Below are 14,737 nucleotides of genomic sequence, written 5' to 3'. Positions count from 1 at the left end.
GCAGCCTCACTTTGCCAGTAACACGGTTCTCTCCATCCCACCCCAAGTCTGTCAGTAATTCAGGTCCACTCTTCCTCCACGATACATCCCTCACTTCCTCCTCCAGGACCATTCCAGTCCAACTCACCATCAGCTCTCACGTGGACTACTGAACTAGCTCCTGACTGCTCTCCTGATGCCCTATGTTTTATTCTCTATTGAACAGCCACTAGAGATGCGCAAAGAAGACATAAGTCAGACCATGTCAGTCCTCTGCCCAGAATTAAACTTCACAACTCACTCACAGTAGAGCAGGAGTCCTTACACTGTCCTGAAACCCTATGGGATCTGGTCGGCAGCTACTTTTCTGAAGCTTCTCTTCTGACTACTCTCTGTACTGGCTATTTCTAGGACACAGTGATCATCTCACCTCAGGACCTTTGTACTCACTGTTCCCTCAATCTAGAACATTCCTCTTGCACATATTCCACTCGGCTTGCTCTACCCCCCCACCCCCCTCCCTGCCTCCTCTGGCTCTCTCCAAATGACACCTTATCAATAAGGATGCTACTTGTTAGGTGTCACTGCCCACCAAAATATAAACTTCATGAAAACAAGTTTGTTCACTACTATACTCTCAGAACCTAGAAGACTGATCACAGCAGGTGCAAAATTAGAATCTGAGTATTTTTGTCAATTTCAAGGAAGATGAAGTGAAACAATTATTCTAGGAGAAATAAGGTAAATATAACTATAACATTTGCTATCGATAACATGGGTAATATGTGAATTACATTAAATAACAGCAAAGAAAACATAGGGTAGCCTTTCCACAACATATAATCAAAAGGCAAGGTACTAAATACAGCTGGTGTAATTTTTTTTCCCTCTTCACCCCTTACAGTGCTAGACAGAGCCAAAGGGACAGAGCCATATACTGCAAAACTGTTCTAAAAAGCCGCATTTCCTCCCCAAACAACTGTTAAAAATAAAAAGCAATGACATTACTGGGCTTCCACAAACCTTGCTTATCAAATTCACAAATACTGTGTATTAATGCAATAAATGGCAACCATTGTCACCAATTTATAAAACAGCACCATACAAAGATGAACACTTAAATACAATTAGCCTGAAAACTGTTACATTGAAGCAGATATATTTGATCTGCAGAGGCTTGTGGATGTGAGACCCTCACTACTCTCCAGTTCCTAGTCTTTATAGAGTCAGATAAGAAAAAAATGAGCATAATTTTCAGGGAAAATGATAGGGGAATAAAACATTAGATAAAGAGAGCTTCACCTAGAAATGTAGAAAACAAAAACGTTAAGAGCGCACTAGACCTTGGAAGACAATTTGGGTTATATAATTTGGTAGTTCAAACAGAGGATGCCAAACATTTTGCATTAGTTGATTTCTTTTTTTTTTTTTTTAACGTTTATTTATTTTTGAGACAGAGAGAGACAGAGCATGAACAGGGGAGGGGCAGAGAGAGAGGGAGACACAGAATCTGAAATGGGCTCCAGGCTCTGAGCTGTCAGCACAGAGACCGACGTGGGGCTCAAACCCACGGACCGTGAGATCATGACCTGAGCCGAAGTCGGACGCCTAACCGACTGAGCCACCCAGGCGCCCCGTAGTTGATTTCTTAATAAATCTATGCACCAGATTCAACTTTTTAAAACTTAAATCATTACTGAGAAAACAAGATTCTCATACTCAAATAATATTAAGTAGATATTATTAATTTTGTAGGTCTATAAAGACCTCTCTAATAAGAAAATGTTTCCGATATACCAAGAGAAAAAAAGTGTGATATAAAATTTTATACATACATGTATATAACAGGATTAAATTATGTATTTTTACAAACCAGACATGCCTATGTAGGGTAGAGAGAAGGGTTAGAAGGTAAAACAATAAACTATGAATAACCAATTTCATTAGGAGGGTTGAAGTAAGTGATTTTTCTTATAGATTTTAATGATTACATTAATAACTATGACTTTATATTTCAAAAATAACAATTCGGTACTTATGGAAGTTAACACAGTCAATTGTAGAGAAAAGCGACAAGAAGAAAAAGACATCACAACGTACTTTCCACATCTACAGCAACAGTGGCTCTTAGTCGCAATGTTGTAGTAGTTCTAATCCTTACATTAGAACACAACAACAGCTATTCCCATACGAACGCTCTTTCGCGCCACATTCGATGCGTCCATCCCTGGGGGAAGGGGTGGGACCACGGGCAGTTTATGCTGACCCCTGTCCACTGTGTCCAGCACAGGAGCCGCATCTCCTGCGTGTTGTGACAGGCCCCCAGGTCACGGGTCAGTGAGAAAAAGCGAGCAATTGCGTTTTCTACTTACTTTCCCATTGCTGACAACACCTATTTCTCCAGGACGAATTTTAAGTACATCTTGACAGAACAGCTGATGAGTTCGGAAAATATTCACTCCAATGGTATTATATTTTTTCTGAAAAGCGTTCTTATCCATCCCCTAAACCATAAATTAAGAAGGATGAAATTAACAAGAGAAATATAGCAAATCATTTTTTATTTAAAAAAAAATTTTTTTTTAACACTTATTTTTGAGAGAGACACAGAGTGTGAGCAGGGGAGGGGCAGTGAGAGAGGGAGACACAGAATCCGAAGCAGGCTCCAGGCTCTGAGCTGTCCACACAGAGCCTGACGTGGGGCTCAAACTCACAGACAGTGAGATCATGACCTGAGCCGATGTCGGACTATTAACTGACTGAGCCAACCAGGTGCCCCAGCAAATCATTTTAACAAAGACTACTTTAATATATTAATGCAAAATTTGAAATTATTCTAAATTTTGATTTAAAAAGCACTATTTTCATCTGAAACTACATTTTATTTTATTTATTTAAATTTAACTTTATTTTTTATTTTTTAAAATTTACATCCAAATTAGTATATAGTGAAGCAATGATTTCAGTAGATTCCTTACCCATTTAACCCATCCTACCTCCCACAACCCCTCCAGCAACCCTCAGTTTGTTCTCCATATTTATGAGTCTCTTTTGCTTTGTCCCCCTCCCTGTTTTTATATTATTTTTGTTTCCTTTCCCTTATGTTCATCTGTTTTGTCTCTTAAAGTCCTAATATGAGTGAAGTCATATGATTTTTGTCTTTCTCTGACTAATTTCACTTAGCATAGTACCCTCCAGTTCCATCCATGTAGTTGCAAATGGCAAGATTTCATTCTTTTTGATTGCTGACTAATCCTCCATTGTGTGTGTGTGTATACATATATATATATCTCACATTTTCTTTATCTGTTCATCCATCGATGGACATTTGGGTTCTTTCCTTTGGCTATTGTGGATAGTGCTGCTATAAACATGGGGGTGCATGTGTCCCTTCGAAACAGCACACCTGTGTCTCCTGGATAGATGCCTAGTAGTGCAATTGCTGGGTCGTAGGGTAGTTCTATTTTTAGTTTTTTGAGAAACCTCCATAATGTTGAAACTACATTTTAAAAAAGAATATTTCTTTGCCAAGCCAATTATAACATTTGTAAATCCTGTTACAAGTAGATATCACATGCCACATTCATTCTTTGAAGATTTCAGGTGGATTACTGACTAGTAATGCTAGGGAATATGCTAGGGAACATCAACTTAAATACAATTTATCATTAAAGAAATTAAACAAATGTTAATTAAATTCTGAACTCAGTACCCCATTTTGGTACCCTCAGTGGAAAAAAAACAGTGTTTAAAATAGAAATACCCTATCACACCCCATTATACCAACCTCACAAAACCAATTCAGTAATAGTGCATTTTATTTCTGAAATATAAAAGTAATCCTTGGTGAGAGTCAAAAAATATATGGACATTCACAGAAAATAAACCACGAATAGCTTCTTCACATCTTCACACTAAAACACTCTCCGTATCAGTACTTATCAAACTTTAATGTGCAATCACCTGGAAGCCTTGTTGAAATGTAGTTTCTACCACAGAAGATCCAAGGTGGGGCCTTAAATTCTGAATTTCTAGCAGGTTCCTGGTACGCTCCCGCGATGGTAGAAATGTTCCACTAAACAGTCCAATATGCCAGCCACAGCCATGGATGGTTACTGAGCACTTAAAATGTGGCTAGAATGACTGGAGCACTGAATTTAAATTTTAACTTAATTTTTTTTAAGTTTGTTTGTTTGTTTGCTTATTTATTTATTTAGAGAGGGAATGAGTGTGGGAGGGGCAGAGAAAGGGAGAGAGACAGAATCCCAAGCAGGCCTCCAGCTGTCAGCACAAAGCCTCACATGGGGCTCGATCTCATGAACCATGAGATCATGACCTGAACCAAAATCAAAAGCTGGATGCTTAAACAACTGGAATTTTTTTTTTCAACATTTATTTATTTTTGGGACAGAGAGAGACAGAGCATGAACAGGGGAGGGGCAGAGAGAGAGGGAGACACAGAATCGGAAACAGGCTCCAGGCTCTGAGCCATCAGCCCAGAGCCCGACGCGGGGCTCGAACTCACGGACCGCGAGATTGTGACCTGGCTGAAGTCGGACGCTTAACCGACTGCGCCACCCAGGCGCCCCAGCAACTGGAATTTTAACTTGATTTTAAGTTTAAAGGAGCCACATGCAGCTAGTGGATACAGTATTGGACAGTGCAGCCTGAGATCCCACTTACATCCAAAATCTCCATCTCAATCATCCCCTCTGACCACAAACTGCTCAATTTCCAGCTCATTCAACCTAGTGTCACCATACCAACCATTACCCAATCCCTTCTGTCCTCTGCCCCTACCACCTCGTTATTACCCATCACACCTCCCATAATTTCCTCCTGAGTTATACCTCAAAGGCCTTTACTACAACACAAACTTGCCATGCTTAGATCCCTGGAATGCTTCCCTGAAGTCATATTCATCTGGCAAAACCTCAACTCTGTTTAAGCACGACTCTGCTTCCCCTGTAACTGGAACCAAAATAGTCTTAATACAGCTGGAAAAAAAGCTGCAACTAATAGCGACCTCACTTTCAGTTTACAGTTGTTAACATCTAGTGGGCCCTCAGAAACCCCCCCACACTAATGTGGTTAATTCACTTTCTCTCTCTCAGAATAAGAGAAGAATATGTGGCATTTGCTCCTCTTCCCTCGAACCTCTAATAATACCTACTCTCATTCTAATACTTAGCGAATGACCTGAATTTCTTCTGAAAATGAAAATAATCAGAAGTCCTTTATCCTGCTAAATCTACCCTTCTGCAGCCATGCTCATATATTCTGCCTTCTTTCCAGTAAAAATGGATGAATGGTTCCTTTTCTTAAGACCAACTGTAAACACCTGTCCAGGGGATCCCAGCACCTCATATCTACTCAAGAACTCTGCTTCTTCTCTGCTCCCCTCCCTATCCTCCTTTCTCATTGTTTGGATGGACTGTCTCCATTAGCATACAAAAAGTAACATCTTGCAAATTTAGAAACTCTTGATGCCAAGTCCTTTTCTGGCTACAAAATATTTCTCTGTTCACGGGAAAATAAAGTTTTTTGAAAGCGCTACCTATACTCACTATCTCTAGTTCCTGATTTCCCATTCTCTTTTCCATCAAGTTTACTTTTATACCTACTACTCCACTGAAACTATTTTCATCAAAGTCCCCAATGACCACCTGAACAAGTAAATGGTCAATTATGAAGCCTAATTTCAGGAACATCTGCACAGTTGATCATTCTGTCCTTAAAATACTTTCTCCAACTGACTTTCAAGATACCATATTCTCCTGATTATCTTCTTAACTTATGGCTATTCCATCTGTCTCCTTTGCTGGATCATCCTTTTCTTGCATACCTCTGTATGTTGGAATATTCCAGAGCTCCATTTTTTAGCCCCTCTTCCCTCACCCAACTCATTTCTGAGGTATCTCACCCAGTTTCTTGGTTTTAAATGATATATAATGTTGGTAACTCTCGAAGTGATGTACTCTAAAAGTACCCTGACAACCCTGAGTTGATTTCTATACTCATTAACTCAACTGTCAACTCAACATCTCCCCCTGAATGTCCAACAGACATCTCCAACTTAACATGTACAGACTTAACGCTTGATCCTCTATGTGTCCAGATCTTCTCTTCATCTAGACTTTCCCATCTCAAAAAAAGGCACCACCATTAATTCTAGCTGTTCAAGCTAAAATGTAAGGATGTTACCTTCACATATCACATACAATTGATCAGCTAATTCTGATTGTAACAAATATGTACCAATCACCTCACCATTCCCACCACTACTACCTAGTCCAAGATGCCATTATGTCTTGTCTAGATTACTGCAAAAACATTCCAATTGTTCATCCTATATCCACTGTTGTCTGCCTACTACAAAATTTCACATGGCATCCAGAGTCACCTTTTTAAGGGTTATTCACCTCTTCAAGATTCCTCAGTGGTTTCCCATCATACTCAGGAAAGACTTCAGTTCCTTACCATGGCCTACAGACTCCTGAAATATCTGGGTTATGTTTCTGACCTCAGCTCCTACTACTCTCCACATCACGCTCCCTATTTTGCTCATGATGATCTTCTGCCCGTACCTCAAACCTGGAAAGACGGTCTCTGCGTCAGTCCTTTAGACTTACTGTGTTCCTGGATCTGGTACATTCTTCTCACAAATTTTCTCATTACATTCAGACCTCTGCTCAAACATAAGCTCTTTAAGAGATGCCTTCCCCGACCACTTCAGCTAAAAGAGCGTCCCTCAAACTATCTACCCTCTCATTTCTTTATATTTTTCCAGTACCATTTAGTTTGTATGCCTTTCCCACCACCGTGGAAGCTCCACAGGAGCACGGACTCAACATATCTGCCTTGTCCACAAGTATACCTCCCTTGTATGGCAGACAATCAATTGATATTTTTGAGTGGATTAACGGATCTTCTTTCTTGAGGATCATCTTCCATCTTTAGAATTTCCCTCATACTGGACCCTTCAGTGAACTACCTGAGTATGACTTACATAGCCCTTGAACTCTGAATCTTCACATACAAGTCCTAACTAGAATGCTATCAACTTCAAGGATCATACAGTAGTAGCAGAAATACGTGAAATTTGGTTGTCTAAGTGCCTTGATGCAAAGTCACATCACTGTCTTTTCCCGTTGAAGGAATGTTTATTATCCCCAATTGATTATACTTATTTATTGACATTTTTCAGTAGCATGACCACATTGGCTTATACATTCTAAAAATGCAACAGATACTTCTTACTCCAAACAAATAGCCACTGACCTCAGTAAGGAATGTGTGAATTTTTTTTCCAGAGTAAATAGCTGTAGCAGTTTCTTCCTTTGCCAGTTTCCTGAGAAAGTTTTTCAAAAAGCTGTTTTTCTGTGTAAGAAAAGCTGCCAAAATTCCTCTAGAAATAGCGGTGTTTTCTTCATTTATTTTCGATGTAGGATTATAAATAACTCCCAACCGACTATGAACACTTGTTTTCTGCAAAACACATTTATAGGTGGAAAAGATCGGTATCTCACATATGATTTTACAGCCGAACTTTTCTCTTTCCATTCGAGCTTGTTCACTTTAACACACAGCAGCCCTCAAGGCAGAGGTCTTTCTGTGTGGATGGTACTGAACGTGTACCTACTGACATAGCCAGAAAGCAGTCACTTTAGGAACTCCGACTGCTTCACCTCTTTGTATAACGAGTCTTTTAGGAGATACTTTAACCACTTTTTGTATGTGAAATAACACATATAAAACAATACACGAAACAAAAATGTAGAATTCAGTGAGTTAACCCATAAAACTATAACCCAGGTCGAGAAACAGAGCATTGCCAGCAACCCAAAAACGTCTCTCAGACACCCTGCCAATGACTACACCTTTCCACTTTTCTAAAAACAACCACGATCCTGTTACTTATTTGTAGGATCATTCTTGCTTCTTCTTCTGGTTTATCACCTAAGTTTCATCATTAAACCTTTAACCTATTTTGAGCTTCATATAATCATACAGTATATATTCTTTCCTGCCTTGTTTCCACTCAACATAATGGTTGTGAGATTCATCAACACTGTTTTGTGTATCTTTAGTTGCTTTATTTTTTAGGACTGCATAGATTTCCACTGTATGAATATACTCTTTTATACATTCTATTGATGCTGGACATTGAAATTTTTTTTCAGGTTGGTAGTGTACAAACAGAGCATGAAGAATACATCATCACTCATGAACATGCGGAAGCTGAATCTAATTAAGTCAGACATAGCTTCCAGTGTAGAGGAGATATAAGGGCTAAGGGACAAGTTAAAAATACTGTAAGGAAAAAAAAAATCTGTGAAATTTGTAAGGTGGGATTTTTCTAAAAGGCGACCAGCTTGGTCTCTTTAAAAAGTCAATAGACAAAATGTGGATGGGACTGTTCTATAATAAAAGAAACTAATGAAACGTAACAATGAAACACGTTTAGATCCTAGCTTGAAAAAAGAAAAGACATCTTTGTGCGAACAATTTAATGTAGGCTTAGTACTAGGAATGGGACAGTGGTATTGCAGTTATGTAAAATATCCTAATTCTTAGAAAATGCATATTAAAATACTAAGGGATGACGTATGCTGATTTCTGTGACTTACTTTAAAATGTATGTACTTTAAAATATATGCTGATTTCTGTGACTTACTTTAAAATGCAGACTATTCTGCCCTTCCTCCCCACTAACAACAGATAATCAGATAAAACAAATGTGGCAAGATGTTAAAATTATAGAATCTAGGTGTTAGGTATATAAGTGTTCATTATGTTAGTCTCTTAAAGTTTGTGTAGCTATGAAAAGAAAACATGCCTCCAAAAAACAGACTCAGAGAGAGATAAGGAGAGACCCCAGTGAGAGAAAGGCAAAAGTTAAAAGCAAGCTGGCTGAAATGAAAATGAGAGAGGCTCAAAATATAATACTGGAAAGAATAAAAATAAGAATTGATACTGCAGATAATTCAATTAATGAACCAGATCAAGAGTTAGCAAGTGACAGCCTGTGGGTGAAATCCCATCTGGAGCATGTTTTTACATGGTCCTCCAGGCAAAAAAACGTGAGGTGGAATGAGAGATTGGCCATGGGTTTAACAGAGAGAGAGACTCAGAGAAAGAGAGAGATGAAAAGAGCTGTCCTGGGATCACACTCATCCCTGAGGTTCCGGAAAACTGCATCTGTGTTACAGTGGCCCCACTCAGGGTAATGAGAATGGGACAGGGGGCACACTGAAGGCATTCCCTAAACAAATACTGCTAAATAAAAAGGTACTCTGACCCAGGGGCAACTGCTAGGAAGTCAAGTTTAAAAATAATATTAAAGTCCTTCTCGGCAGTCTGGAAGACCAAACCAAAGGTTGAATCTTCTCAGGAGTCATCAGGGAAATTCCAAGATACTATTCCACTGTGAATGTGGGGCAAAATCATAAAATCTCTAACCTGGAAAGCAGCCTTTAAATCAAGCAGACATCCAACAGTAAAGCGTGAACATCTAACTGCCTGGGGGTATTTAAGTATAAACTTTGAACAATAATTGGCTTTTGCTGACTCAGAGGCAGTCTCCAGGAAACCAAGATCAAAGATAAAAACAAGGGAAAAAGTCTGAGCAGGAACATCAGAGAAAAACAATGAGAGGGAGATAGACTAGAGAGAGAGTTCGGTCATATCACTAAACAAACAAATGACCAAACAGTCCAGGTGATGAAGTGGTATGGGATCCAAATGTGCTCCAGTGTATTATCTAAAATGTTTGGTTTTCAGTAAAAGATTATGAGATATGCAGTGAAAGAGGACAGTATGATTTATACTAAGGAAAAATACTAAGCATCAGAAACTATCTTTGAGGGACCTTAGATGATGGACTTAACAGACATACACGTATCTTCAAAGAACTAAAGGAAACCATGCTTAAAGAGTTAAAGGAAGGTACAACAACTTATTACACTGATGATAATAACAAAGCAATAGAAATTATAAAGAAGAACCAAATGGAAACTCTGGAATTGGAAAGTACAATCACTGAAATGAAAAATTCACTAGTGGGGTTCAATAGATTTGACTTGGCAGAAGGATCACTGAATTTAAAGATAAATCAACAGAGCTATAGTTTGAAAAATAGAATGTAAAAAGAACTAAAATGATCAGATTCTCAGAGAAATGTGGGACACCATTAAACATACCAATATGTGCATAATGGGAGAGCCACATACATTGGAACTACTGGGAAAAGGCAATCTGTCAGCCTCGCAAAGAACACGCTACCAAAAATTCTTGAGAAGAGACAGAAGGCAGAGGTGATGTACTCCACAGACCTCAAACACCCCTTTTTGAATGTGCTGGTCTGCAGGGCTTGAATGAAGCCAGAATGTGTTCTGAGACTGCCTAACATGACATGAAAATTCTCCCAACTGATGTTATTATGTTTCGTCTAAAATGTATTAACTATTCTTGATGTGGTAGTGCCCCTCCAAGATGGCCCCCGATGATCCCTACTTCTTTATACTTGTGCTTCCATATTGTTCCTCCTCATACTGGATAGGAGCGATCTGTGTCATCAATAGGATATTATGGAAGCACAGTGTGTGACTTTTGAGGCCAGATCATAAAACACACTGTGGCTTCTGTCTCTTTAGCACTCACTCTAGGGAAAGCCCGCTGTCACGTTGTGCGGACACTTAGCAATGCTAAAATGGGGTCTATGTGGCAACGGAATGAGATGTTCCATGAAGAGCCAGTGACAAACTGAGGCCCCCTGCCAGCAGCCACGCAAGCCCTCTTAGCAGCTGATGCTCTGGTTCCAGTCAAGTCTTCAGACAACTGCTGCCAGAGTCCTGACTGCACCCTCACAAGAAACCCTGAGCCACAGCCACTCGGCCAAGTCACTCTTGAATTCTTAAACCCCAGACACTCTGAGAAAATGTTTATTGTTTTTAAACCATTAAGTTATGGGGTAATTTGTTATCAGCACTAAATTTACACTTAGCTAATGGAAAACAAACAATTTCATAAAATACTTTGAGTTACGTTTTGTAGGTGTTTTTAATCTAGACAAACTTTTATGCTCCCTTAGAAATATGGAAGGTTATAGAAGAGTATTTTTAAAAAATGTTTATTTACCTTAATGAGAGAGAGTGTGAGTGGGGGAGGGACAGAGAGAGAGAGAGGTGGGGATAGGGGGTCCAGAGGAGGCTCTGTGCTGATAGCAGCCAGCCCGTGCGGGGCTCCAGTGCACAAACCAGATCATGACCTGAGCCAAAGTTGGATACTCAACTGACTGAGCCACCCAGGTGCCCCATGAAAGAGTATTTTTAAATAAATATAGAAATGTATACTATCGAAGTATATTGGTTTGTAATTCTCTAATAACAAAAAAAAATTAAGGTTGACTTAAGGCTTAAAATACTCTTCAGTGAAAATTTATTTTCTTTTTCTTAAATATTCAGAGAAAGAAAGTGCTGTCTGACTATGTGATGGAAAACTGCTCTTACAAACTGCTTTTGGTAAAAACTAGATTTGGTGTCATTGATGTAATGGTAGGGTCTGGACCATTCACTCTGTTTTAATAGCCTATTTATAACTACTATGTCTTAGTTCCAGCTGCTACAACAAAGTACCCATAGACAGGGTGGTTTATAAACAACTGAAATGTACTTCCTACAGTTCTGGAACTGGGAATCTGAGATCAGGGTGCCAGCATGGTCAGGTTCTGGTGAGGACCCTCTTCTGGGCTGCAGACTACGGATCTGTCCATGTATCTACACATGATGGACAGAGAGTGAAGTAGGCTCTCTGACCTCTTCTGACAAGGGCACTGATCCCATTCATCACCCAATTCCTTCCTAAAGGTCGCACCTCCAAATGCCACTGCACTACAGATTAGATTTGAACATGTGAATTTTATGGGAGACACAAACATTCAGTGCATACACATTGCAGACAAGTATATGTCTAATAGCAAGGGCAAGCAGGAACACACAGGTCTGAATCATGGATGACTTGCAGGGTTTTCTTTTCCTGGTCAAATCTGCCTATTGTACATGGAGACTGAATTTGAGTTCCCGTTTTCGCCTCCTTATCAACAAGCTGAAGGACTTAAAACATTAACGTGGAGGAGAATAAGATTTAATGCACGTTCTTCATTTGGCTTTCTCAAAATTAACAACAAATTATAAAATTTTTGTGGTAAGAGTATCTAAATACTCACCATGTGCTTTAATGCATTAAAAAGTAGTTTTCGCCCAGATGGTTTGTCAAAATCAGCAATAATCCAGAGAGTAACTGAAGAAATTACATCATCATCTGAAAGTATCAAATAGTTTAGTCAAGCTGCCTCTTTTTAAAATTAAACTAAAAGCAGGGGACATTTCCAGCTAACAAAATACATTAAAAAGTATTAAGCTAATTTTTTGAAAATAAGAAAATATTGCTAAAGATTATACACACACACACACACACACACACACACACACACACACACACACTGACAGGCATATAAAAACACTAGAAGAGTGCTATATAAGCTTTAAATAAACTCGGATACCAAAAAGTAAGAATAGTCTCTAAGGGACATACCTGTGGAATACTTTTATTAGTAGACAAAAGTTGTATTATACTTATGTTTTCGGAATTGGCGAGCAAAATGGTCTTCCAGCTACAGCTATATATTTTTTTAAAATTGAGAATTATACCCCACATAGATGTAAAACTAGATACAATAAAGCTTATTAATAGATACTAAAAACAGCAATATTAGCTTACAATTCATTTATTCCCAAACCTCTATTATTAACTTGGTCTAATTCACATTACCTGTGCCATCAACATTAATACAATTCTTTTTTTCAGAAAAATTTGAAAATTTGGAAACCACAAGGAGAAACAATTTTTAGTTCTGAAGTCACAGTTAAATGGGTTTAATTTCATCTAGGCTCTGTATGCATCACCTGTACACTTGTCTAGCCATCATTAAAACCTACACAAAAGCTAGTCCTTTAGATCACATAACCTACTTGAAACAATTATAAAACGTTTGCCAGACCAAAAACTTACCCCTGAATAGATGTGAGGCCACCATTACTACCACACTCAGTGATATCTAACTATATGAAAACTATAACAGAAAGAGGGCTGACATTGAATTCACATTGAAGCAATTTAAGTGTGAGGCAGTAGCAGCACATTCTTTTCAAAGAAGAAAGGTAAAGAATTCTAACGCCTTTTTAAGGTCAGCACTTTCACCATCATAGTTAGTAAACTGAGAACTATTTCAAAGTGCTAAGTAAATTTCTCACAACTCCATCAGTTCTTTACACGTTTATATAAATGCCAAGCAAAAGGAAATTGGGTGTTTCCCAGTTAACATTCTTTTAAATTGCTAGAGATTTAAGCAAAGGCCATTAATTATAGGCTAACTTATTCTGATGCCCAGAAGGAATTTTTGAAATACACCTCAGAACCTGAAAAATAGACTTCTCCTATTTTTATTCCTTGTTTCTGTTTCCTTTTCCCTTCACTTGTCACAGTCAGGACCTTATTCTGCCATAACATAGAACTGCATTGTATTTTATTATTTGTTGGATTTCTTGGAGACAGACCACTTTATGAACATAAAATCTGGGATCTGTTAGGAAGTAATTCTGGGGCCATCTGATCCAATCTTGATTCCATGGCATTCTAAAAAACTGGCTGGGTGGCCTCTGCTTAAAACTCTCTCTATAAAAATATACCCCTTACTATGAAGTTCATTTTATCTTTATTTTTTAAAAAAAAATTTTTTTTTTTTCAACGTTTATTTATTTTTGGGACAGAGAGAGACAGAGCATGAACGGGGGAGGGGCAGAGAGAGAGACAGAATCGGAAACAGGCTCCAGGCTCTGAGCCATCAGCCCAGAGCCCGACGCGGGGCTCGAACTCACGGACCGCGAGATCGTGACCTGGCTGAAGTCGGACGCTTAACCGACTGCGCCACCCAGGCGCCCCTCATTTTATCTTTAGATCACTCTCATACACTGAGACAAAACTCAGTCTTCTTTTATCTTTCACATATTGGCTCTCATTTTTCTCTCTAGAGCAAAGATCATCAAATAAAACAAAGCAAACCGAACCAGCTGAACTCCAACTATCCTTGTCTATTTCGAATAGGTCACTGTACTCTAACAAGGCTTGGCTCCACCATCGACTTCCCTGTCCAGGCTAAATGTGTATTTCCCAGTACATTCCTGTATCGGTCTCCCTTCTTTTCTTATAATCACCAATGTAAACAAAAATCCAGAAGTTTAATCAGTGGGTAGAACTACTTCTCCTCTGATCTGGGAATTATACTTACTCGTGCATTATAAGACACGAGGTTACACAGTCCGGAAAGTCTTTTATCACTTTCTTAAAAAGGTGAAAAGTGGAACAGCTTGCTTTAAGAAAAGGCAAAAAACCAAGATGAGCCCCTGAACATATAACTAGGGTAGAAGGTATTTTCCCAGCACAATCCTTGTATCCTAAAAAACTACAAACTCTGAAACTGAAAACCAGACCTCTAGTCAAATGGCAACATACAAATTCATTATGCAAACACCTCACCAAAATTGCAAATTTTGCTACTTTAGGAATAAAGTCAGGAAAATAAAATATGCTCATTACCTTCTTGGGTTAAATAATACATGTTCTTTGCTATTACAGCACTCTTATCTTGCGAATCCAAGAAAAAGAACGTAGAGAAATCTTCAACATCAGCAGTTACTGA

At 38.7% G+C, this 14,737-nt stretch overlaps 1 protein-coding gene across 4 annotated transcripts in view; it reads right to left on the bottom strand.

The window, feature by feature from the left end:
• UGGT2 (UDP-glucose glycoprotein glucosyltransferase 2) overlaps window positions 1-14,737 on the bottom strand; it is a 195,987-nt gene that overhangs the window by 64,984 nt on the left and 116,266 nt on the right. For all 4 annotated transcript variants that reach the window (XM_086709349.1, XM_025924004.2, XM_086709355.1 and 1 more), the window contains 4 exons: window positions 14,635-14,733; window positions 12,206-12,300; window positions 7,261-7,467; window positions 2,352-2,483 (listed from right to left, as the gene is read on the bottom strand). In XM_086709349.1, the coding sequence (XP_086565475.1) occupies window positions 2,352-2,483; window positions 7,261-7,467; window positions 12,206-12,300; window positions 14,635-14,733 (533 nt within the window). The remainder of the gene's footprint in view (window positions 1-2,351; window positions 2,484-7,260; window positions 7,468-12,205; window positions 12,301-14,634; window positions 14,734-14,737) is intronic.

This window comes from Puma concolor, chromosome A1 (assembly GCF_028749965.1).
Source record: "Puma concolor isolate L17-30 chromosome A1, mPumCon1.1.hap2, whole genome shotgun sequence".
NCBI classification, from domain to species: domain Eukaryota; kingdom Metazoa; phylum Chordata; class Mammalia; order Carnivora; family Felidae; genus Puma; species Puma concolor.
The sequence above is the reverse complement of the archived record's forward strand: the minus strand, read 5'-3'. Positions and strand labels throughout refer to the sequence as shown.